The sequence below is a fragment of the Euprymna scolopes genome, chromosome 7 (assembly GCF_053919585.1).
Source record: "Euprymna scolopes isolate OS-2025 chromosome 7, ASM5391958v1, whole genome shotgun sequence".
NCBI lineage: Eukaryota > Metazoa > Mollusca > Cephalopoda > Sepiida > Sepiolidae > Euprymna > Euprymna scolopes.
The window spans coordinates 165,975,949-166,003,262 of NC_136488.1; the positions used below are offsets into that span (position 1 = coordinate 165,975,949).

Consider the following 27,314-nt stretch of genomic DNA (forward strand, 5'->3'; position numbering starts at 1 on the left):
ATCCCACAAGATCTGATGCCTCTGCAGAGTCTCTGGCACCCATCGCCAAATCGAACGAATTTTTCATTTTAGTTTTTATACATTGGTTATTGTTATTTATTAGAACTGATTTTCTACATTTTTTAATGATGTTGATTTCTTCTGAGGATATACCAGTGTATATCAGTATATATATATATATATATATATATATATAACTGTTGTCCCTTGTATAACTGTCCCTGACCTCAATCACTGTTAATTGCCAAGATCTAAATACTCAAATTCGGACACAATGGAATGACAAATCTTATTTATCAGTAACAATCTTTGGTTCAAGATCAAAGTGTAGTATCTGTCCTTCAGATGCTACACTTCAATTTTCGTTTCTGTTAGTGGAGGAGAAATCCTTCACGACTGAGACAATTTTCATTTTTTGTTCCTTTTCTCCACATTAAAAAACGACCCTGGTGTCTGTCTCGTGAGGAGGCATTGTAAATAGGAACAATAGTTTAAGAGTGTTCTATTTAAAAAGTGATAGAACTGTATTTAGCTTAGATAGAAATCTTTCATATGCCCCCCCCCAAAAAAAAGCCTTGAATAATTCATTGTTCTTAACGTCTACATGCATGCGTTATATCTTACCAAGAATCCGTTGGTGGCACGATTTGAACCCCAGACTCTTGTTTCATACATTTTTTTTTGTTTTTGCTTGCAGTGACAATTCGAGTTTAAACTTAAAATTAGTAGAAAAGTATAAAATTGTCTGCTTTAACATGTCCAACTCAAAAGATAAGCAGCAAGGGTGTGCGTGTGTGTTGGGGAGGGGGCATCTTTTGAGAGAAAACAAAAATAACATCTCGTTAATGGGAATTAGGAATATCTTGACAAGATCAATATGTGGTTTTGCATTTATAGTTTACCGATAGCCTCTTATTTTCGGAATTTTTTTTTTTTTTTTTTTTTTTTTTTTTTTTAAAGAACTTACGATTTAACTTTATCCCCTCCCTGTTTTGCAATAATTCAGAATAATATCCCCTCGTGTTTTGTTTGATATTTTTTCTTATTTTCCTTAATTTTACTTTAAACTAACACCTAAACACAAAACCTTGAAAGGATAGTTACCACTTTCCTAATATTAAACATCGCAACTTACACACCTCAATCGATTGAAATGGTGTGCGAATAACAATAGTCAGATTAATACAAATGACTTTTTTGCTGTGTGACTTCCAAAAATTACATTATCGTACTCTTCCTGCAATAATTATTTTGAAAATGCAGACATTTTAATAAATTTGAAATATAAATGATAAAGAAAACAATTTTCTTTTAATATTTCAGAAAAAATTGTTTATGACATCTAAAAAAAAAAAAAAAAAAAAAGTAAATATTGGAATTTAATGTTGATGAAGGCAAAAAACAAAAAACTCATCAACCGCAAAACTTACGTTTCACCTATTTACAGTGCCTCCCCAGAGAACAGAGTCAGACACCAGGGTTGTTTTTTATCATGGAGAAAAGGTACAAAAATTTTAAATTGTCTCAGTCGTGAAGGATTTCTCCACTGAAGGAACAAAAAAATGGAAGTGCAGCATCTGAAGAACAGATGCTACACTTTGATCTTGGCCAAAAGGCCAAGACAGTGATAGTAATTGAGAACCTAAATATGTCATGATTTTTGTGAAGAAATCAATTTTTAAATTTAGTTGTTTTGGCAAAATTACCTCTTTGGGGGGGGGTTCACTATATATAGAGAGAGAAAAGAGAGAAAAGAGAAAGAAAAAGAAAAAGGAAAAAGAAAAAAGAAAGAAAAAGAAAAAAAGAAAAAAGAAAAAAAGAAAAAAGAAAAAGGAAAAAAGAAAAAGGAAAAAAGAAAAAGGAAAAAAGAAAAAGGAAAAAAGAAAAAGGAAAAAAGAAAAAGGAAAAAAGAAAAAGGAAAAAAGAAAAAGGAAAAAAGAAAAAGGAAAAAAGAAAAAGGAAAAAAGAAAAAGGAAAAAAGAAAAAGGAAAAAAGAAAAAGGAAAAAAGAAAAAGGAAAAAAGAAAAAGGAAAAAAGAAAAAGGAAAAAAGAAAAAGGAAAAAAGAAAAAGGAAAAAAGAAAAAGGAAAAAAGAAAAAGGAAAAAAGAAAAAGGAAAAAAGAAAAAGGAAAAAAGAAAAAGGAAAAAAAGAAAAAGGAAAAAAAGAAAGGAAAAAAAGAAAGGAAAAAAAGAAAGGAAAAAAAGAAAGGAAAAAAAGAAAGGAAAAAAAGAAAAAGGAAAAAAAGAAAGGAAAAAAAGAAAGGAAAAAAAGGAAAAAGGAAAAAAGGAAAAAAGGAAAAGAAAAAAAGAAAAGAAAAAGAAAAAAAAAGGAAAGAAAAAGAAAAAAGATCTTACTTTTATGTCCAATTCCAGCTGCTGTTTCCTTCCACGGATGTTCTTTAAGAGTTCCTGCTCATCAGGTGATAAATCTGAAATCAAATTAAAATATCAATTAAGCATTTATGTAATAAAAAAAATTAGAAAAATTTTCTCAGGCAAAAAACTAAAAGGTAATGGAGTAGAAGTAATAAGAAACCCAATCCATCTACTGGAAAAAAAAGAGTACATGCTATAAAACTACGAAGCCATTTAAATAAATATTTAAATCCTATTTCAAAGTCTTTACTAGGTCTCCCCAAAATCATAATTTCTTAAAGAAATGACTTAAGATTAGGAAGAGAGAAAAATCAGATTTTAGGCAACTTTACAAAAATATGATCCCCTGATTATACATTTCGCTTATATCTTCCTTCTTTTAAAGAGGGAATGATAATGCCTGGGAAATGGTCTCATGACAACAGATAAAATAAGCACCCACCCCAAATTGAGCACTGAAAGATAATACATTAATCTGAAATTCTAAGCTGAATAAAGCACTAAAAGTCATAAGGTTCGTTTTGAAATAGATACCAAATCTCCTTTAATTTGTATAACTACTTCTAATGGATGTGAGAGAGTTTCTTGACTATACATGACTTGAACATTTTATTTGCTATTAATGTATTAAACTCAAACATGTAATAGTACAAAAAATAACTTTAGAAACTATTTAAAATAATTTAACTAGAGTTGAAATTTCGTTTTTTTTTTATATCAATTTAGACATTTTTTTCTTGTTAAATAATTGAAAAAAGAAAAAAAAAAAAGAAAAAAGTATTACTTTCTGACCCTTTCCAATTTGAAACTGCCGAACTAAAATTTTTTAAAACGAACTTTGTGAGAAATAGTTCATTCGGCTCAATTTAATAACTAAACGATAAAAAACTTTAACTATCTCACAAGTTGATGCATTAAATTAGGATACAAGATTTCTGATAGAAATGATTATAACAGCAAGTGATTTACTTAACTAAACAGCAATGTCAGCAATTTTATCTATGCCTAAACCTAAATGTAGATTCCATGTGCAAAGCTTCTTTCTTAGAACTGCACACCTGTGAAATTGTCTTTCGTTTTCCTGCTTTCCAGCTGACTACAATATGGTTATCTTCAAGTCTAACGTAAATAAGTTCTTGATGAGCCGTTCCATATAAGTTAACAAATTTACCGAATTTTCATTACTAATGATTACTATAGTGTCCAATTTCTACTGTACACTCTTTAACCCTTATCTTCTCGAGTGGCCTCTTGGCCTTGATAAGTGGTGATGCCTATGTTAAAAAAAAAAATAAAATAAAAAATCAAGAAGAACCCTTGGGATACATTACCAATATGAATCTTAGCTGAGGTTTATCGGATCTACTAATGTTCAGTCGTGCAATGCTGGAAAAGGTATGACCACTCCTCGCCTCCACAATTATGGGTAAACTATCAGCTTCGTATCCAAGCAATTATTTACAATGGATATTAACATCTAGGTGTATCTTGCCCAACTCTGGAATCATTCTGTCGAAATTGGGTTCAATAGAAATATTCAGAGTTTGACAAGATATCCCTGAAGAAGGTCGATGGTTACATCTATCAAAAAGTTATAAAAATAACACTTGAGATAAGAACAGTAGTTGGAATAATAGAAATAAGTCAAAGTCAAAAAATACTTTGACTAAATCGGCAGCCACGTAACTCACTAACCTTTATTTTGTCCTTTAGTCCTCACATTCCATGAGTAATATTTCTGACTAAAAGGAAAGAATTGCTGTTTTCTGGGTCAGAATCTACTCCATCTAACACTTCTCTTTGGCAAGTTTTTGACCTTGAAGTACTATTTTTTTTAGCTCCTTACATCAAGTCGTTTTATGCCTAGTCTGGAGCAATTTCTATGAAAACAAAATCTGAAAGCTGGCAGGTCGTGAACAATGAAGGCCTTTCTTTTAAAAAAATTGTTTTGAGGGGGGGGGGGCTAATTTATTGCTTAGTAAATCCTTATTTTAAGAAAAACATTTTTTTCTCACCCTCGAAATGTATCAATTTAATAATTGATGAACTAAAAATCCAAAAGGAACGCAGAAAAATGGAGATAAAAATCATTCTTCAAATGAGTGGTACTTCATTTTAACCTGTCATACCTAAAACAGCTGACCATGCATGATTTTAGCAGCTGAGAAAAGGGGGGGACTACTAACCACAAGTGTTTTCAAGATGACACTCAGACAATTATAATGAAGGGGTTTTAAAAAGTAATTTAATAAATATATAATAGTGAACGTGTGTGTGTGCGTCAATTTTAAGTCTACAGACTCGAAATTTGATATACAGAGTACTGAGATTTGGGAAAATCTTTATGATCGGTTTTCGGCCAGAAATTTGGTTGTTAAGGGGTCAAAGTTCAACGATTTGACCCTTGAGAATTCTACCAAACTCCTCGGACAATTTTGGGTCTAAACACTTGAAATTTTAGATATAGGTTCTTTGGACATGGATCTAAATTTTTAACTTGATTTGGGCCCAAAACAAATGTTAAGGGGGTCATAATAGGGGTCAAAGTTAAAATTGACTACTTTTTTTTTTTTGCTCAACATACACCTCTAAATACCCGGGCAACGCCGGGCTGAAATGCTAGTTTAATAAAATAAATCTATATATCTATAAAAATTAAATTGTGTGTGTGTGTGTGTGTGTGTGTGTGTGTGTGTGTGTGTGTGTGTGTGTGTACATTTCCCTACCAAACTACTCTGTCAATTTTCAGTCTACAGATTCGAGATTTGACATAAAGGCTATTGAGATTTGGGAAAATCTTGAATCGGTTTTTGGTCAGAAATTTTGCTGTCAAGGGGGTCAAAGTTCAACGATTTGACCTGTGAAAACTACCAAACTCCTCCATCAATTTTGGGTATACACACTTGAAATTTTAGATATAGATTACTTGGATATAGATCAAATTTTTAAATTTGATTTGAGCCCAAAGCCATAAATGTTAAGGGTTCAAAATTGGGGTCAAAATTTTTTAAAAAATTGTCCTCTGCAGTCCCTATCCAATTACTCAGCCAATTTTTTATCTAAACATTTAAAATTTTACATAAAGTGTATTCAGACATAAGGCACGTTTTTTTATTTTATTTTTTTTTAAATTGATTTTGGGCCGAAAATTTGGCTGCCAAAGGGTTAAAGTTCAAAAGATTTTACCTTTGCGGTCTCTAGCAAACTATTCAGCTAATTTCGGGTCTAAACATTTGAAATCTTACATAAAGGGTATTCAGACATGCAGCAAGCTTTTTAATCAGTTTTGGGGCAAAAATTTGGTTGCCAAGAGTTCTGAGTTGAAAGAGTTGACCTTTGAAAACTAACAAATTTCTCCGCTAATATTGGGTCTAAACACTTGAAATTTTAGATGTAAGTTACCTGGACACGAGTCAAACTTTTTAATATTAATACACACACACACACACACACACATATATATGCACAAAGTTATGAACAGTACATAGAGGCTGAGCAAAGCGGGGCTGAACTGTTAGTAAATAAAAAATACATAATTAACTCAGCTAGAGATCTTTATCCTTGGCCCCCAAATTCAACAGAGATTAGACTATTCCTGTAACGATCTGCTCCCTGTTGATTTTGTGGTGGGAGTTTAATTCTGTGCAATTCTAGGAGATCTACTCTTCCAGGCTTTGCCTTCTCTCTTTAAGACATTAGTTTATTGTTAATCATCTGAGGCGCCCTCAATGGGGAATGTCGACGGGGCTGCCCAGTCACTTTTTGCAGATCAGAAGGCCTCTCTCGGGGGTGGGGTGGGGGTGTCTGACTTGTCAATCCCACTTTCCGACCCTGGTGTCTAAGTTCTTGCAGTGAGAGTGAACTAAACATAAATCATGGCTAAAAATAATTTTTTGTTTTTAATCATTTTTAATTGATAATATTTTTTGTTTTTAATCATTTTTAATTGATAATATTTTTTTTTTTTAATCATTTTTAATTGATAATATTTTTTGTTTTTAATCATTTTTAATTGATAATATTTTTTGTTTTTAATCATTTTTACCAAAATTTTGCAAATTAAACTATTGAGGCGTTTTTATGGAGTTGGTAATAAACACATTGAACCATCATCCACTTGCCATTCAACATGGATTAAATTCCAAGATTGATTCACAGATATTCAAACTCATGAAAATTCAAGAATTAAGGTACTTGAATTTTCAAGTACAATTGAAAGGTAAGCAAGGAAGTAGGTCAACTATAGTGGCTACTACAGAGTGGTAGGGTGGGATCCACTCCTTTTCGTTGGATTGCTCTAAAGCCACACCTTATAATGCTGAGTGTTTGGCAAGAGGTCATTATCATTTGTTGAGCCTTCAATGATAGAAGATTGAACCCACATCTTTCTTCTTCCGGTCCATTAACACTAAACATGCCAAATGATCCGGTTCCAAAAGTTATACGTTTTAAAACTTTTACAGATCATTTTTTGATCTCTTCATAATTGTTAAACATACATTTATTCAACAACTAGCAGAGAGACTCGACGTTGTCCGGGATTGAATGAGGATAAACATGTTCCACACACACATTTATATTGTCACAGAAATCCGTGAAATCTGATTTTTTTTTTTTTTTATATCAAATCTATTAATTGCCTGCTCTTGTTAGGAACCCCTCTCCCCACCCCCACAATGTATTGGAAGGAAGCTTCACATGTCTCCTTGCAACGACATAGTCCACAATACATTGTAATTTACATTGCACTGTAGAGACTATACTTTTGATTTTATAAAATTGTTAGTAAATAATTTTCATTTAAAATGCAAAAGTCAAGTTTCATGGCTTAATTGTGCTCCTAACAGAAACATTCATTTTGAGCATGCCTGTTTTTATAAAAGAATCTCCAGTTGATTTTATAGGCTGGGCCTTTCTGCTTGTGCAGTGATAAAAATTCTCAAATGCACTTGTAATGTAAGGTTGTACAAAAAAGTGTTAACTTTAGTCAAAATCGGATTTTCTTTAATCGGATATTTTTGATTTTACTTATCAGATGCATTCTGATACAAAACCTAGGTAAGAACACCCCAAAACACATCAAGCAACATTGTGTGAAATTTAAAATCAGCCCATCAAAGTCTATAGGGAACAAACTCACAAAGTTTCTTTTATATAATAGAGATAATGAACAGGAAAATAAAAACAAAGTCATAATTCCATTATAAATTTGTAAATTTTTTTTTTTTTTTTAATAAAAAATAATTCATTAGAGAATTTTCACAATGCCTTAATTCCATTATACAGGGTGGAACGATAAAATTGTCGCCCTAGAAAAGACAATGACATGATTCCATTTCCGTTTGATGAAAACTGGTTTTCTTTTTTTTGTTGCAGACCATCTACTAGTTGGCCATACAAATCCCAAGGGCAACAGGAGTCTATCATATCTGAAAGTGAGACAATGTTCAACAAGTGAGATCGGAGATGCTCCACTGTACAACCCATGCTCTACCGATCCAATTTATGAAAGCAGGACCATTGCCAGCACCTTCAAAATGCATTCCTGGATTGCCACGAATAACAGACGTGTCCATGGTGATGAAAAAATTTCTGGCCACTGTATGATTTCAAGCAAGGGCACATCAGGTCGGACTGTTCGTTCTTAGAACTGCACGCCTATGGAACTGTCTTCAGTTTTCCTGCTTTCCAGCTGACTACAAGATGCCTGTCTTCAAATCTAACGTAAACAAGTTTTTTATGAGCCGTTCCATATAAGTTAACAAATTTACCAAATTCTCATTACTAACTATTACTTTATTGTCGAATTGTCTACTGTACACTCTTTAACCCTTATCTTTGAGTGGCCTCTTGGCCTTGATAAGTGGTGGTGCCTTTGATGTTGACTTTTTTTTTTTTTTTTTTACAAAGTGTACCTGGATGTGCTGAAGAGTGTGGTGATCCCCTGGTACAATCAGGTGGCTGCTAGCAGACCCTGGGTGTAGCAGCAAGACTCGGCAACGGCCCACAAGTCTAAAAGTGCTACAACTTTGTACCCTTCTCTCACCGCCTGCTCTCCTCCCTCAACCTGAAACCGCTGGACTACTTCGTTTGGTCATATGTTGAGAACATCACCAAAGCCAGCCTGATCACCATATGTCGAATATTTGCCGAGTTCTCGTCAGCGTTTGTGGAAAAGGCACAATTCCAGGTCCGGACCTTTATAGAGGTGATTGTGGTTGAAGTTGGCTACATTGTATAGATGTCAGCTCTACGACACGAGTTACCTAAATTGATTTTTTTCAATAAGTTTTAAAATAGGGCAACTTTTTTATTGTTCTACCTTGCATTTGTAAGTTTTTTTAATTAAAAATAATTCATTTGAACAATGTATCAGGTTGTCTAGAAACCTTGTGTCAATTTGTGTACCCAAGTTTCACGAATGATGGATTTTGATATTTTAAAACTTTCTAGTTTTTATGTGTAAAATCTATTATACTCAAGGTCTTTGGTCATCCTATGTAGTGTGGGGATTACAGGAGCATTCTTCTTAAGGCTAATATCTCCAATTCTAAACTTAAATCATTTCTGGAGAATGCATTCAGCTACAGCATCTTCACCATTACATATCTTTTTGTTGCAGGCAAAGTATTTTGGCTTTATTTCCAACATTCTTATAGGAATCTGACATATTTCCATCGTATGAACATCCGACACGAACAGAAATTACCTTTGATCCTAACCAGAAGACCAAGAAGGTATATTTTAGTTTCACGTATTGCCAAAAAGCAACTTTTTTGTTTGTTTGTTTTTAAACTACACATTGTGTCTTTGGTGATCGGGAGATCCTATTTACTAAGGAGAATAGAAGGTCATAAGATACAAACATTAAATCAGTATATAGATAAGCTAATTTAATGTTCGTAATATGTTATCACCTATCCTTTTTAATAGGATCTCCTGCTCAAATAATTTATAATCTGGAAACCGTGACACATGTATGTATGTATATTAAAAGGTACTACGATATTAATATATAGACGCACTGCTTTCCTCTCATCCACAAAATTTAAAACAGTAGATTTAAACTTTCTGAAAATGTACATTGAAATTATCACAAAATAAAAAAATATGACAGCTTGACTTGAGCTAAGTGTAGAATCTGTTTAAATGCTGCACATAGAATAACTAAGAATTACTACTTGGCCAGCAAATGGGGGGGGGGGAGAAAAAAAGGGCACTCTGGATGGCCTCAGTCTAGACAGATCTCTCTTTCAGCGACTGAGAACAGAAAAGACGGCTATTACACTTTGGCCCTAAACAAAGCGCCAAGGAGCATGTCTAAAATAGAGTTGTAGCAGTTACACGTTTAAGTTTTATTTTTTCTTTGACACAAGCTTGTCCTTCCAAGCGAAGTAACTGATACATCATACGATCAGAACACTTTCAATGAACTATTTGTACAGTGTTCCGCGCCTTTCAAAGTTTTTTTTTTTATGTCAAGCTGAAGAGACTATTATGTTCCTGTCTTACCCCAAACAATGGCTTAATGTATGCAAGACCCGTGGACGCAAGAAACAATCACTGGTATGGATGTATGCGTGGCCATAAACACACTTACATTTAAGGACGTTAGCAACCTTCAAACAACAATTAGTCGCCTCCAATTTTAACTTGCTGCAACAAATGCAAGAAGTGGCTCAGTGGTTAATGAGACAGACTGACAACTTGGGTGTACTAAGTTCGAATCTAGTTCGTTCTACAGAAACTTTCATTTAGGGATGTTGGCAGCCACCTTGTTGTCCCTCTCGTAAGTACTTGGTATTTTTTTCTAGAAAGAAATTCTTAATAGAAAGATATCGGGGAAACGAATACCAACAAAATCATCATGAATGATTTTCAACAACAGAGAAGTGATGATGGCTCGGTGGTTAACAACATTGACTAATGACATGGGCGTGCGCAGTTTGAACCCAGTCGGTGAGAGTGAGTCTTTAGTACAAATGGTAATGTGTATGATCTACAAGGAACAGCTAAAGTTTCTGGATTACAACTTGAGAGTATTCAAGTTTAAATACTGATGAGACTATAAGAGCAAAGGAGGCAAAGAACAAGGACAGAATAGGAAGCAGGGCAGTTGCAAGAACAGGGAGAGGAGGGTGGCTTATTCGTTAATGATGTGGGCTGACAACCTGGGTGTGCCAAGTTCAAATCCAGTTCATTCCACAGGATCACTTTCACTTAGAAATGTTGGCAACCTTCATGTGGTCCCTCCAGTAGGTACCCGATATCCTTGTAGGAAGAACTTTTAATAGAAAGACATCCGAAAAACGAATGCCAACAACAATCATCAGCATCATCATCATCATGAATGATGCTCAACAAAGAGCAGCAAATGGTTTTGTAATTTTTCCAGATTCAATTAGTGAAACCAAGTCCAAATAAGATTTAAAATGTAGAGTTTGTCATTGAAACCAAGCTAACAGTAAGTTTTTTTTCTTGCCTAACGAGTTCTATAAACTGAACACTTCAACTCTTATCAGAAATTCATCTTGAGAATAGTCATTGTTTTCTTGAACCAAATAATTTTTTTTTACCCATAAACTAATGAAACGAAAAAGTCATAAAAACTTAAAAATTAACTTCCGCCTAAGAGTAAAGATAGATTAGAACCATTTTTTTTTTTTTTTTTTTTTTTAACCATAATTTTATAATCGGATGTAAGACACGTAAATAACAGAGATTGAAAGATTAATGACAACCGTTTGCCGCTTCCTGTTGCAGGATTAAAACAGCAAACTCAGATTGGGAATTATGAGGTGTCAGCCTCGTTTCCTGTTCAATTAAAAACCTTTTGTTGAATTTTTATTTACACCGGATTGTTTGAGAAATTTTAATCCGATATAAATCTATTTCCGTTTCATTAATTGTTGATTTTGACACATTATATATATATATATATATATATATATATATATATATATATACACACACATACTAGTAGGCCACTCGGCGTTGCCTGGTCGTAAAATATGCATAAATATATTTTAATTCAGACAGAAACCGAGACATGTGCATGCAAGTATGTTTTTTTTTTTTTTTACCAAACAGTTCACTTCTTGTAAGTAAAAAAAAAAAAATTCTACCCAAGATCAAAACCAAAATCTAAAGACAATAGATCAGCTTGACACGATCTTAAGTGTTTTCAAACCTACTTATTCTTAATCTGATGTGAACGATTTACGCATGCGCATTCGTGAAACAGTTGACAAACAGAAGAAAAATCAGATGACCTCCCCCTCCACGTACCGATTTTTCAATTTTTATCCCTTTTCCCGGACGAAAATGGATTTTTCACATGTTTGCATGTCCTATATACCAAATTTCAAGTCTGCAGACCAAAAATTCGTTGAGTATATAGGTTGAGAAGTGTCCTCACACACATACAGAAATTTTTTTATGCTTAGCAATGTTTGCTTAAATACATACTAGTACCGTTCAAAATGTACATCTAGTTCTCATGAATTTTTTGTTTTTTTTTACAAGAAAAAAATCTATTAGAATCTAGTTTAATCATTTCAAGTGTATTTTACTTGGTTTTACTCTTCATCTGGTATAGGATTACAGTTAATTATCCCCCACCCATATCCACATTTCATAAAGAGATTATTTCGTTTGAGATTATCAATCGATTTTCTCGTGGAAAAAAAAAAAAAAAAAAAAAATGGCTGTCGTTTTTGTGGTATGTCAACTATCATTTTATGCCGAAAGTAGATATTTGTACACGATTAGTTTACAAATTATTTTATATAAACGCTTATTTTGTAAACGATAGTTCTATTTAATCCATAACGGTATTATCACTGAGGCCAGAAGAGTAGTGACAACTTTTCAGTGTCGTGCACTGAATAAAAATATTTGGTAAATTCCGTTGTATAAGTTACTCTTCTGGATGACTGAAGGTTCAATCCTCAGTGTGGGCGACACTCAAAATACAAATGTAAATTACTTAAGATTTCTACCCAGTCACGGCTGATGAAATGGGAGCATGCTACCCTTGTGGATCAAATAAAGGGTTCCATTCAAAATTCTGTGCAGATTCCCGAGTTCAACAAGATACACCTAAAGATCGGAAAAACGTGAAAATGACGCTCAAGATGAGAACAATGGTTCAAATGATGTTTCTTAATTTTTGTGATGAGGATTGGTATTTGGATACATTGGACTCCTGTTCTCATCTTGTTTTGGTCGATGTACTCTCTGACCTTCAGGAGTATATTGTCTAACTCTGGAATTTCGAGCGGAACCCTTTATTTACTTCACAGGGGTAACATGGGGGTAGCGTGCTCTTGTTCCGTCAGCCATGACTGGAGCGGGCGACCGAAATATACATTTGCGAATTACTTAGTACCTCTATCCAGTCATGGCTGACAGAAAAAGAGCACGCTACCCCCCCCCCCATGAAGTAAATAAAGGATTCCGCTCGAAATTCTGTCCAAATTCCTAAGTTCAACAGAAACATTCCCAAGTTTGACAAGATACACCTGAAAAAGGTCGGAGATTATATCGACCAAAACATTATGAAAATCACACTCAAGATGAGTAGTGCGATGAATTTACATACAAATAATCAATCCTCATCTTAAAATGTCTTTGTGTGTGTATATATATGTTTTTTTTAACTTATCGTTTCTCGATCTTACCAAAAGACTTCATTTCACTATGGAATTACAATTTTCGGTTTGTTTTTCATTTTCAAACATTTTACAAATACTTTCTGGCATTTCATGACCACCGTCATGACATTTCACACAATGCTAAAATCTGCAAACTTTTAGCTTTGCAATATGTATAAATTTGCTAACATTTCTTTCTTCTGAAGAGAAAAATTTTGCATTCTTTGAAACTCCACGGAATAAGGATTTATCTTTGTTTGAGGTATTCTGTCAAATTTTACATGTTCGTTTACGCTTCTTTATATATATCACATACACACAACAGAATTTTTTCTGATGGTTTTATCAAGAATGAAGTTGAAAAAGTGCAGGCTTTCTCGTCCTTTGCCACTTTTTCAAGTTCACAAATGATAAAGCCCTCATAGAATTCAAACATCAAGATGGATTCTTGAGTTTTAAATCTTCGCTTTACCATTTATATATATACACACGCACACAATTATATAAATGCAACTGTGTGTGTGTTAGTTCGTTCCTTATAGACTCCGAAACGGCTGAACAGTGTTTTTTTTTTTTTTTTTTTTTTTTTTTAAATCTACAGGACTTTAGTGTATAAGTCTGGGAGTGATCTTAGTTAAGCTGTGTCTCAGAATACTCCCATAATTATCGATAATCGAAACCGTTATTGTAATTTATCATCGGTATAATTTTATTTAAGCATTTCACCCAAAACGCATAAAGTAAACGCAGTTATGTGTGCCAGTGTCATCTACGCACAACTCCTCAATGTAGCTAGACAATGGAATTCATGAGCATCCAGGTGATAGTCAGCAACTAATCACTTTACTATGAGGCAGGCACTGTAGGCAAGTGACATCTTAATGCTTTAAACATTGACCACTATTAGAACCTGCACAAGCTTAATTATCATAGTCAACACAATTGTGCTAAAATCAAGTCCAAAATAGTTAATTTTATGTTTTTAATTTAAAACAAAAATTTAATTTTTTTTTTGTCACACCATCTGTAAAAATAATTCAGTGTCAACAATTTTTTTAAAGTGAATTAAATTTTTTATTTATAAATCTAAAATATCCATTAGACTTAAAGTAGTCTGGTATATTTTTTCCGTTTTAGTAATTTAACACCTTAACGATTCAGTTATTTTGATAAAAGTTACTAAGTTCAAATTTATTTTCAAATCTTTAGATGCTTATAATTGTACACAAATAATTCGTAGATTTGTTTTGTAAGCATAATTTTGTAAATAGTTTGCGATTGCTAAATCTCTGGTTCTTACCAGTATTTTGTTTAATTTTCGATTTTTGAGTGATCATCCAAGATGTGTTTTTTCTTGTTCTTACATAACACTCAACAACACTTGTTTTTCGTACTGAATAAACGCTTTAAAATAAGTTAAAGCACTAAAAACTTATCCAGGTATATAAAAAGTAATTAATCTTGCCTTTGATAACATTGCTATATATTTGGTTTTAACCACTTTTCCGTCTATGTAAAACATACTATGATATGTACTACCACACCAATGTCAGTGTAGACTTGATAGCAATGACAACCCATAGATGATTCCACACTCCTAAACTTCCAAATTGAGGTCTCAATATCCGATTGAGTTTGGTGTAATATCTAACAGCATAGGGTAAAAAGCGTTTGCAAAGGTTTGGAAATGGCAACAAAAAAGGGGGGGGGTGAGCAATGAGTGGTGGGGTTAGGTGGCATAAGGGTGAACACTTTGCTTAAGGGTTTCTGGAGCAGTTTAGTATTTTTGTTAAAAGAGAAATTCTATTTGATCCATAAGTACTACCATTTTGGATTAGAATGGACCCGAGAGTCGTAACGACAAAGGGGTCACTCCACGTTCTTCAAAACTTACAAGTTCTCATCACTACCGAGCGATATTTCATGTCCTCCACGCAAGCCAATCAGTAAGGATCAAACTATGCTTTAATGGTTTGTCAATCACTGCATGATGACCGTGTAATGACAGCTAGTCTTTTTACTAGTGTTGGGACGATTAATCGGAAAAAAAAAAAAAAAAAAAAAATCGGAGCTTTTGGGGTATCGTAATCGAAAAATTTTTTAGCCTATTTTCCGATGTCAAAACCGATTCCTTAAATCATCTTTTTTATTTGATTTTGGTTTAAGAAACATCTACTGCTTGCAGTAATAATAAAATAATTAATTATATTGATTTAAACTTCCAATAAGATTAAAATCTCTAACCCATCCCCTCACAAGTGGGTTCCTACGTTTGAGAAAATACATGCACATTCAAGATGAGTTTTTACAATAATCGGGACGAAATAACAATTTTATAGTTAAATATTTAGAGGTTCATAAAGAATCGGAATCGTTAAAAATATTGGAATCGTCCCATCACTAATTTTTACCCTAATTTTATAAACAGACAAATGTTCATGATGTTTGTATATTTTTGAGATGAAACTTGATAATTGGTTTTTGTAATATTTGCATTGTTTGGACTATTATTCTCATCTTGGTTGTTTTTTTCCACAACGTTTTGGCTGCTGTAACCTCCGACCATCTTCAGATGCATTCACACTATGTTATTGGTAAAAAATCTAAAAAATATACAAACATCAACAAAAAACGGAATGGACTCTGGTTTAAAAAAAAAAAAAAAAAAAAAAAATTTGGAGCTATTTTTTACCATTCACCAATAACATCCACCGTGAATAAACCTGAAGACGGTCAGAGGTTACATCGGCCGAAAAGTTGTAGAAAAAGAAAACAACCATGATGAGAATAATAATCCAAACAATCCAAACACAAAAAAATCTTTATGAAAAAAAATAAAAAGAATGGCAGTGTTGGGTTAGATGAATATTGGAATTTTTTTTTTTTTTTTTTTTTTTTTTTAGTGACCACGTTTTTGGGCAAGTCTCCCATTACACATATGGGGGGGGGGAGCAGAAGAAAAAGGAAATAATTCCAAAATAGTTTTGATTCTCATCTTTGAGTACAATTCTTCGATCTATGTCAGAAATGGAAGATGTTAACAATTTTTCTTTTTAACACTTGATTTCTAGACTATTAACTTAAAATTCTTTGGATTTTATTCCCATAAAACTTTTTAACATTTTGTTTGGAATATTTTTTCTTTCTGACTTTTTTTTTTTTATCCAACTATTGTTGTCCATGTGCCATTTTTCTGATTTTTTTCTTTTTTTAAATTTTCTTAGTTTGTTAAAGCTGGGGATGGGGCATCCTACCAGATGCCAAACATTCACTCGGTAATTCTGATATTACAACTGAGAAATCTTTTTAAGATTCTGATCGTCCCTTTAAGTGGAATTGTTTGAATCTTTCTTGCACTTGATTCATTGAATATATTTGCCAGGTATTTTTATTTTTTTTTTATTTTTTTTTTTTTTTAAACTTTTTCATGAAGCCAGTTTCTCTGATAATTACTGGAATGATCAGAATAGCGTTTTTAAATTTCTGATGAGAGGGGGAGAGAGTAAACAACCTGGATACCTGGTTTTTACCTTCAACCCCTCTAGAAACATGTGTAAAAGTTACCCCCCCCCCCACACACAAAAATTGTTATTAGAATGGTCATAATTTTGAATTACAGAAAATGAAGCGATTTTTTTCGTTAAGATATTGTTGGAGTAATAAAAGGAACATGTGTGGAGACAGATAGAAAGTGAATTTTAAACAGACCCCCACCCCTCCCCCCCCCAAAAAAAGTAACCCATTATTTTTTTTTTTTTTCTCAAACGAAAGCAAGACTCAACTTCCATACAAGTATTAAAAAAAAAAAATAAAAAAATAAAAAAAAAATAAAAAATCAGATTTTGTATTTTTATAACCGATAAAAATGAAAGGTCCATCGAAAATTCTGACTCTCGGAAAAGCGAAACAATATTTAATATTTTAAACCGTGCTTTTATAAAGTCCAAAATGTGTCGGATAAATGAATAAAGGAACAAATTGACGAAAGAAGCATCCATGAACTATATTAAATATCATTTGAAGTAAGTAAAACGTTTCCAAAAGTTGCGTTAAGAACTTTATGTTCAGAATTTTGCACAATAAGGCAAAAATGTAAATGTTATAATGGATGTCATAATAAGAGTTTTATGTGATCATGTCTGTGTGGTATTAGAATGAAAGGATTTACTTTGATATAAATTATTTGTTTATTTAAAAAAGAAAAAAAACATTTAGTTCTCCAAATACGAACTGTGTTCTTGCATGGATTTTCATTTTACTAAAACGAAACAAAATAAACAAAAATTTAAAAAAAAAAAAAAAAAAAAAAAATAGTAAATTTTTAAATATGATAAAGAATTATTAAAAAAAAAAATTGTCAGATTTAAAAGAAAAAAAAAAGAAAAAAAAAGATTTAATTTGAAACGCTAAAAAAAAAATAAATAAATAAATAAATAAATATATATATATATATATATATATATATATATATATATATATATATATATATATATAAATACACTTACAAAAGACTTTTGAAGGATTCCGACCACAATTAACAACAACGGAATGCACATTCATTTTTGCGTGCAAACTCAATTTACGGCTCAACCGCAATATTTTCTCCTGGTGACGAGAACTGTAACAACCCATTTTGGTATAAATTTTTGCCACCAAAACTTTCAGTCACGGCAAATATACTCCAGAGTCCGTCCACGCGAAAATGTGACCACGAAATGAAGCAGACCTTGAGGATGTTAATCTCATCTAAATCCTCATCACTTCCTTCAGTAAAATCTCTGTTCATCCCCCATAGCCGCCTCATCTTTCTCAACTAATTAGTCACTGCCTACTAATTCTTAGTTATTGTTTTTATAGATAAGTATTCATTGCTATCTAATTCCATAACAATGACAAGATTACAGCAAGATGGCGACACAAAATTTCACTGATGAAATTTTTATAATTGACAACGGCATCTGAATTTTATAATTTCATCTCTATAAGGACAAGACATAAATAAAAAGGATTAAAAGATTAAAAAAAAAAAGATTATGAGTGAAAAGAGCTTTTGTTTTTCTAACTAATCCTAGGTGACAAGGAAAAATTAAATGTCACCAAATTTTATATATTTTTTTTTTTTGTCGCTTAATTTTTTTAATAAATCTGATGATGAATTCCTTTAATCTTTTCAAATAACTTGATTTTTTTTAACTGCATTAGCCCGCGTTGTCCAGGTGCAGATATATTGCATGGTGAGAGGTTGGGGGATGGGGGATCAATAAAAGTCATTATTTGGATTATTCCGACTACTGTTCTCATCTTCAGTGTTATTTTCACAACGTTTCGGTCGATATAATCTCTGACCTTTTTCAGGCATATCTTGTCGAATTTGGGAATCTGCACAGAATTTCTAACAGAACTTTATTTAATCAACCTACATAGACGCAGCTGGTAGCATAACACATAGCTTCTCTATATCTCATTCCCTATCACAGACAGTTACGTTTCCGACATGTTTCCCAGACCAGCAAGATCAACAAGCCACACTTCTAGACCCATTTCCGACCACAGTTCCAGATGATTGTAACGTATGCCCATAACCCACTCAAGAATGTTGATCACACTGTGATAATGGTTGAAATCGTCCTAAACTCAACCCAAAGCTGAAGAGCCATTACTCAAAATGACAAGGTATTATGAGAAGGCCGACTAGGAAGCCATCAGGGATCTCCTCGGGAATGGGGAATATCTTCTGTTCCTGCAGACCAGTGCGCAAACGAGACCACTGAATGGTTAAAAACAGCAATTGAAGTTCATGCAAGTTCTATAGCAAACCCTACTCTCCCCAATGGTGTACTACTTGTGCAACTGCCATTGCTCAAAGGCAGCATGCATACTGCAGATTCATCCGACATAAGTCCAGTAGAAACAGACAAAAGTTTATAGAAGCTAGAAGTAATTGTAAGAAAGAAATACTGACAGCCAAGAAAATATACCAAAACCACCAGAAAAGGCATTGAAGCACAGACATTAGGAACTTGTGATTTCTGAAAAATCTACAGCAATGTTAGTAAATAATGGGCAATCAACAATTCCCCCACTATCCAACAATCATGAGGTTGTTTGCATGGCAACCAAGAAGGTTAACATCCTTGCTAGTCAGTTTGCTTCAAACTTTACATTGGACCCAGCAAACCACTCCTTCCATGATTTTCCTTTGCGGACTGACACCATCACCACTTCTCAGGCGAAGGATATCATAAAAATCATAAAAAAAAACTAGACACCTCAAAAGCATGTGGACCCAATCTCATCCCGGCTGTACTATTAAAAAAATGCTCTGCTGAGGTTGCTACAGTCCTCTCCAAACTTTACAGCAAATGCCTGAATGAATCTTGCTTTCCTGACTGCTGGAAAACTGCTTCTGTGGTATCAGTTTATAAAAATTCTGGTGAAAGAACTGACCCATTAAATTATTGTCCCATTAAATTATTGTCCCATTAACCTCCTCCCTGTCTTCACTAAAATATTTGAACCCATAATTAATCAAGCTTTAGTACATCACCTTACAGTTGCTAAACTTCTGACTGGCTAACAAAATGGATTTAGGAAAGTCCATTCTACAACAGATATCCTAACTAATCTTTGAACATATGTACAAAACACTGGAAAAAGTAGGGAAGGGGAGGGCAGTAGCCCTAGATATATCTAAGGTTTTTGACAGGGTATGTCACGATGGTCTTTTCAGATCTTACAGTATCACTGGACGAATACCTAAAATAATTAAATCCTTTTTAAATACGAGAAGAATACAGGTTGTCGTTGATGGTCGTAATCTAAACATTATGATAAAAATGCGGGTGTACCTCAAGGATCAATCCTTGGACTTTTCTTATTCCTAATATTCATAAATGACCTCCCTGATAAAATTGTCTCCAAGATGAGTATATTTGCTGATAACACCAAGCTCTATAACAGGCACGTGAGGAGAACGAATTAACACATCTGAAGCAATGGCAGAAACACTAGAGTAAGGTCTCCAATCTGTAGTGGAATGGGGACAAAAATGGATGGTCATATTCAATACTGCCAAGATTAAGCTGGTTTCCTTCAATAATTACAAGAAACCTTTTCAACCATCAATAACTACGGCTAAAGTTAAATTACCCGAAAGTACTTCTGTCAAACCCCTCAGCTTAAGGTTCACAGGGAACATGAATTGGAACAGATACATTGAGAGCATTGCCAAGGCTGCAGTGAAGAAGGTGGGCTCTCTCTACCGTGCTAGAAAATTACTTATGCTTGAAAATATCCTGTACCTCTATAAGGTCACCATTCGACCATGTTCTTCAGGTGATTAATCGCGATGGGATAGGAATGCGGAATTTTGAAACTGCATCCTCAGTAATTACTGTCTTCTATTGCACGTTTTCCAGGTGAGCATTGTCTGAATGCTAGCGGCTTCAATCTTACTCAAAGCAGGCTTCCACACTCCTATTTTAATCTAATATATAAAAGGTTATGTCTGTGTGTCTGTCTCCATATTTTCAAACTATCTCCTCTGAAACTAAGTTTCAGAGCGGCGCTAGGGGCATCAAATGATTGGATTTTTTACAGAACATTCTTTTATGGGTCTTTAGCTGGTTAAAATGGTTTTTAAGGGGTCAAAATTGAAAAAATTATACATTTTGTACATTCCTCTTTTTTATTTAAAATTTTTAATCAGTTCATATGCATGTCACATTGGTACAGTGGTAACGTCACCAGCTTTGAATGCTACAGTTTTGCTTTCGGTTCTAGCTGATGGCACCCAAATACTTTAAAAATCACGACTATAATAATATATTATGAAATATCATATTTGAACGTATTTTACGGTCGGGCAAAACCGGGCGTCCCCTCCTCCCCACTAGTTTTCAATAAAATGTTTAATTCTATTTAAATTTCTATAAAATCCCAATCTTATGAAAAGTTTCTGTATCAAAATCATATGCATGGAATGAAAATTAACAAAAGAAAAAAATTAAACCAAACAGATCGGGAGAGGGGTATAGCTAGTTATAAAAATGTGATGGCTGTATCTAATGATCTAGAGAGAAAATGGAAAAGTCAATATTTTCATCAGCAATCACTCTTAGAATGAAGTTGTAGACAAACTATTAAGAAATGAAATGTTTGTGTTCTCAATAGCTTTTTAAATAATCTTTGGAACCGAGTAGGCAATGAAGTGGAGGAGCCGAAATCGAGAGGAATTTTCTTAAACTGTGGCTCATGGTCTCCTGTATGCGTGTTACGAGAAGGCAGTATAAAATATTTTTAATTTCTAAAACTACTCCAATCAGTTTCGACTAAGGTCACCGAGTTGGTATGTAGGAGATGAAACAGGAAGTCATTTTTTAACGAAATAAAAATTGTTTGGTGTCTTTGCTTTCACCGCAAAATTAATATTTTCATTAATTAGCGAGAGCTATAAGAAACCATTTTTTTTCTTATTTTGGGGGGGGGGGCTGAGAGCTCACATATGAAAGACCGAAGTGGTTTAAGCAGAAAACCATTTTTTTTTTATATATGGAATAGCGAAACTCCCCACATCGTAGTACATAGTAAATTTTAACAACCTATCCCCCCCCCATTGATAAACTTTATGGGAGAAAATATCAAATATTCCATTACAAATATGGCTGCACATAAATTCCTTCTAAATAAATAGCTTATTAATATACATAAACGATAGGAAAACCCTTTATCTCGCACAATTCTCGCATTCATTCAGACCATGAAAGAAAGGAATCTTGCTTCATTAAGTTTCGGAATGCCATGATATTGTTTTGTACCCCCCCCCTCCCCCACCTACCCACCTTCGATATAGCCGAAATAGAATTGCCCCACTTTCCACTGAAAAAAAAAAAAATAAAATACGAAGGAAGCACATTCTGGTCTGATCTCCTTTCTTAAGAGAAAAAAAAAGGGGGGGGGGGTATTTTACAGACATAAAGAATGTATGATTGTCACTCAAATGACACATTAAGGAAAGTACAAGCTGAAAGAAGAGAAGGAAAAAAAAAAAAGAAAAAAGAAATATGGAGAACTCGGACTCAGGATTTTTTAGAATGATACAAAAAAGTTTTTAATTTATTACTAGAAAATTTATGCGCCGGTCCCAACCGGCCACATTCTTTTGAAAAGCTGAGAGGATTATATAAGTGTCAAAGAACTATATACAATACGAGGTAATTTTTTTTTTTTTTTTACATTAGGTCACCACTCAAGGTTGAAGGCCACTCAAGGATAAGGATTAATGGGTATAGTAATGCTGGAAATTTGATAAGCTCATTTATTTCACAGGATGACTCATCAACAACCTTTTTACGTTAAACTTGAAAACGATCATGTTATAGTAAGCTGAGAATTAGCTCTGTGGCATTGTGTTCCACAGACGAGAAGTTGGCAGAAAAAATTTGCTCATGGAATTTTTATCGGTTAGATTTAGGCAGAGATAACGAGTAAGGGAAATTTATATATATTAGTCACCACTCAAGGTTGAAGGCCACTCAAGGATAAGGATTAATAGGTATAGTAATGCTGGAAATTTGATAAGTTCATTTATTTCACAAGTTCATTTATTTCACAGGATGGCTCATTTCTTAAGCAATAATCACAAACTTTTAATGACAAAAAGAAAAGAAAAAGATCTAAAAATATATTAAGAAAATCTAACAAGATGGGAGAATTAAAAAAAAAAAATGTTTAAGAGCTCTCTCTCTCTTTTTGCAGACATATTGTTGGTTACTTTTAACCCCTGCTGCTCGTCTCAGGGGGGAGGGGGAGACAGAGTGCTATAGCCAAGAAAGCAAAAAGTCAAAGATAACTGTTTGGCATTTATTAAATGTTAACTTTAGAGACAAGATGGCAAACAATAAAAAAAATACATTAAAAAAAAATTTTTTTTTTTTTAGAAAACTTTTTCAGAACAGAAGAAAAATAGATTCAGTATGACGAACTGAAACAGTTCAAAAACAGACAAATAAATGCAAACTTAAATAAAAGAGAAAAAATAGGATTAAAGGAATACACTAAACCAGAAAATGTACATTCTATGTAAAAACTGCTCATAATCGCATTTCTTAATGTGGTTCAGAAACTGACTTATCCACCAAGAAATTGTATCAACCTATAATATAAATCTCACTTGCCTGTTTAAATGCATGTATGTTTGTATGTCTGCCTAAAATTTAGGACAGAGGCGACAGATTGTCACGAGCTCGGTATCATTTTGAAGCCTGACTCTTTGGACGACAGATATTGAAAAATTGGCCAAAAACATTAATTCCTTCACCCTCAGCTGGGCACTTTTCTACGGGGGGGTCGCTTTTTTCGAAAATCATCCCCTCTTTTCCATTCACTAGCCTTAATTTAAACCTTCACCACTTCCAGTTTGGCGATGGATGCAACGGCAAAGACGTCATGTTTTTCTTGTTCACGTTCTTTTCCTCTTTCGTGGTATGGGTTCGAACCTGTCTGCCTACTACCACTTGTGTTTTTTTTGCTCAACACACCTCCGGGCACCCAGGCTAGTGAATAATTAACCCAAAACAGCTTATAATGGCGATATTACGATCTTAGTATTTCTTTTTACCCCCAGCATTTCCAGTCGTTCTAGACTTCTTCCAATTGAACTCTAGCAATACTGGTTGAGGAGAGATGCAGTTGGGGACTGTGCAACTATTGTTTCATTATAGATTCACACTTGCAGAGGATATCCATTATTTCAGGATTAAACGGAGGCCTACTGCGAGCGCGCGCGCGATTTGTTATAATAAACGCTCTCAAATGATAAAGATTATAAGAATACAATAACCAAAGCGTTCGATTCACAAGAAACAAATCTTGTCACAAAATAATGTCCTTGTCTCAGCGGAGGCATTGCAATAATCAGATAAGTACTGTCACCTTTGATTAACGATCGGTATTTTCTATAGAAAAAACAAACGATTATATGAAGAAAGATACGATACAAGATTTAACCATTTCCTTAGAGAAGCAAGAACAATAATCATAGGAAATGGCGCAGATTTCTTGTACGAATATGATGAGAAAAAAGTGTTCAAACTAATGCTTTGAAAATTCTTTTATTGGAATCGAACTGTTATCACTTTGTGCTTTTTTTTTTTCACACCTACGTAACTTCTAATTTTCTAACTGATTTTTTTTTTTTTTTTTTTTTTTTTTTTTTTTTTAAATCAAGAATGAAATGGTGCAAAAAATTGTTTTAATTCTATTTTATTTAATTACTAAAATTCGTCAGAATCCATTCTGGCTTCCTTGTAAACAAAGACCTTTTAATCTTTAAAAAAAAAAAAAAAAAAAAAAAAATGAACGGACGATTTTTACAACCCTTCAAAATCTGAAAGTTTAACAAGTAATTTCTGACTTCCAAATTCTTAGAATGTTCGCATTTATTATTAATTGTTCAAAGAATTGCTCAAAAGAATTGGTGTAAATAGCTCCCAAAATATGAAGAGATTAAAGCAACATCCTCTTAACAATTAGTTTTATAACAATTTGGTTCGATTAATAACTCTACTAGCTACAGCCACTATCAACAATTTCCCCCACTATCCGTGCATAAATCGAAACAGATTTCATAAACAAAACTCCTTTCACAGAACCGCCTGTGGAACACTGTTCCACTGACCTGCTTTCCGATTGAATACAATATGGTAGCCTTTAAATCCAATGTAAACAATTTTTTGTTAAGCCGTCCCCATAAATAATCAAATTCTACCTAATTTACACCATTAACGATTACTACACTACCACCTTACAGTCATTGCCCCTTATCCTTGAGTGGCCTTCGAGCCTCGATAAGTGGTGACTTAAGTAAAAATCAATGAATTATCATTTTACAATCGCAATCAACATGATGCAGGTCAGTAAACCCTATCTTTTCATAGGACTGTTAATGTGTGCGCACGCCAGCATTACAATCATCGAAAAAGCAGGAGGACTGAGACCTGACTTTCAACCTACATATAACGCCTTGATAGTCATAAATGACTACCCATCTGGTACTGGCCAGGCTCAGTATTGCTTAACTTCAGTTATCTAATGAGAACCTGTGTGTCAACATAATTGTGACGTATTCACCAACTAAATGATACCAGAATATTTAAATTTAACTAAAAAATAATGGATGAAAATAATTCCAGGCAATTTTCTCATGTAAGCAATTTTCTCATGCATAGCGATTCAAAATGAAAAGCAAACAAAAACAGTATATGAAGAAGGGATTGAGGTATTGCTTTCGATCTATAATTATTTAGAATAATTAGTGCTGATGATTTATTTTATTTAAAACTTTAAAAAAAAATTAAGAAAAACTGAAAGGCTAATTTAATTTATTGGTTAAATTAACCATATATACCACCTTGGTCACTGGCATATATATGTGGCACTTAATTGCATACTGGCCAGCTGTCAGTTAGCAGCATTAGTCTGGCCCACAGTGAAGCAGACAGCATGCTACTATTGAAGTTAATGTTCTTTTTTTCTTTTTTTATTATGGAAATCGCTCAAGACAAGATTTGATGTAAGGAAAAGAAAAAGATCCTTCAAGGTCAAAAACTTGCCAACATAAGTGTTAGATGGAATAGATTTGGATCCAATTCTTCCCTCTTTGTAAGAAACATTACTCCTGGAATGTGAGGGTTAAAGGATAAAATAAAGGAAAAAGGAGTTATGCAACTGCCGGAAGTAAACCCAAAATATCCACTTTCTACTCTCCTTGATATAGGAGTTGTTTTATTGTTAGACACCTCAAAACTAAAACGGCGGGGGGGGGGGGAATGACCAAACTTGATCAACAACAGACAAAACTAGAAGAAATGTGTTGAAAAAAAAACCTCTAACGAAGGAAAGGGAGTTACCCAATTTAAGTAACTTCTGGCAAATAGAGGTCAAGCGGGTACACAGCCTACTTTTCAAAATAAACTCATCTACTTGTTACATACCTACATCTCCCCCCCCTCCTCACTGGCAACAAGTGACGGCTGTCAAGAAAAAAATAAGTGCCTGCAAGACAGCAGACTCAGTAACGGTTTTCAAACCAGGAACAATAAAATATTTAGAGTTAAGCGTCCATCAATGATCTGATTCAAACTCAATTTTCAGGAATTATTAGTTCATCCTACAGAAGACTAATCAATATTAGACCACCTGTGAGATGTTAGGCTAATTATGTCATAAATTATGTGTAAAGTAGAATCCAGGGATACGGTGGCCCTAGGATACATTTTTTTTTCAGGTTACAATGTGGAACACGATGTTTTTTGTGCACTTAGACCCTCATCCCATGTGGAGTAAATCCCTATGCTCCACTCTAAAAACAAAGTTTGATCCATGTCCAAGTAACCTACATTTAAAATTTCAAGTGTTTAGACTCAAAATTAGTGGAGGAGTTTGGTAGAGTTTTCAAAGGTCAAATCGTTGAACTTTGATCCTTAACAGCCAAATTTCTGGCCGAAAACTGATTAAAATCTCAATACCCCTTATGTCAAATCTCGAGTCTCTAGACCGAAAATTGACAGTTTGGTAGGGAAGTGTGCAGACACACACACATTTTCACTTTTATAGATAGATTTGATTATATACATGTGTATTATATGCTGTACTGTATTTTGTTACTAATTTCCCCACGAGGGGAGAGTTAGACACATGGTCGGTTTTTAATGTGGGAAATCTATCTCCCTCACAAAGGGGGATAGGAACAAAAATTGTCTCAGTCATGAAGGATTTCTCCTCCACCGACTGAGAATGAAAAAGTGAAGGATCAGATACTACACTTTATTCCTGACCAAGTATTTACTTGTTTCTCTTAATTAGTTATGGATATGTAGTGCGAGTTTAAACAAACTTAACTTAATGCCCTCAGAGCAAGATTAAATCTGGACAGAATAGAGAGTATATGTGTGCAGAACAGAAGACCTTGATGGTTTGGTCACATTTTTAGAATGAATGAGAGTAGATGCAGAACAGTTGAGAAAGTGGAATCAGTTGGTAGAAGACCAAGCAAAACAAGGGAGAAAGTGATATAGATGGATTTGAGAGGAAGAGAGATAAATAATGAACAGAGTTCAGAAGTTGCTAAAAAAATAAATAAATAAATAAACCTGTCCAACACATGCCAGCATGTGAAATGAACAAATCAAATATGATAAACTAGCATTTCAGCCCGGCGTTGCCCGGGTGTTTGGAGGTATATGTTGAGCTTTAAAAAAATTTTAAAACAAAAAGGGGGGGGTCA

At 33.7% G+C, this 27,314-nt stretch overlaps 1 protein-coding gene and 1 pseudogene across 1 annotated transcript in view; both read right to left on the reverse strand.

The window, feature by feature from the left end:
* The window catches only part of LOC145280125 (cytohesin-1-like), a 340,097-nt gene that overhangs the window by 218,966 nt on the left and 93,817 nt on the right, over window positions 1-27,314 (reverse strand). The window contains exon 2 of the mRNA XM_080131884.1: window positions 2,355-2,428. Coding sequence (XP_079988010.1) covers window positions 2,355-2,428 — 74 coding nt within the window. The remainder of the gene's footprint in view (window positions 1-2,354; window positions 2,429-27,314) is intronic.
* On the reverse strand, window positions 1,499-1,629 carry LOC145280515 (U2 spliceosomal RNA; annotated as a pseudogene).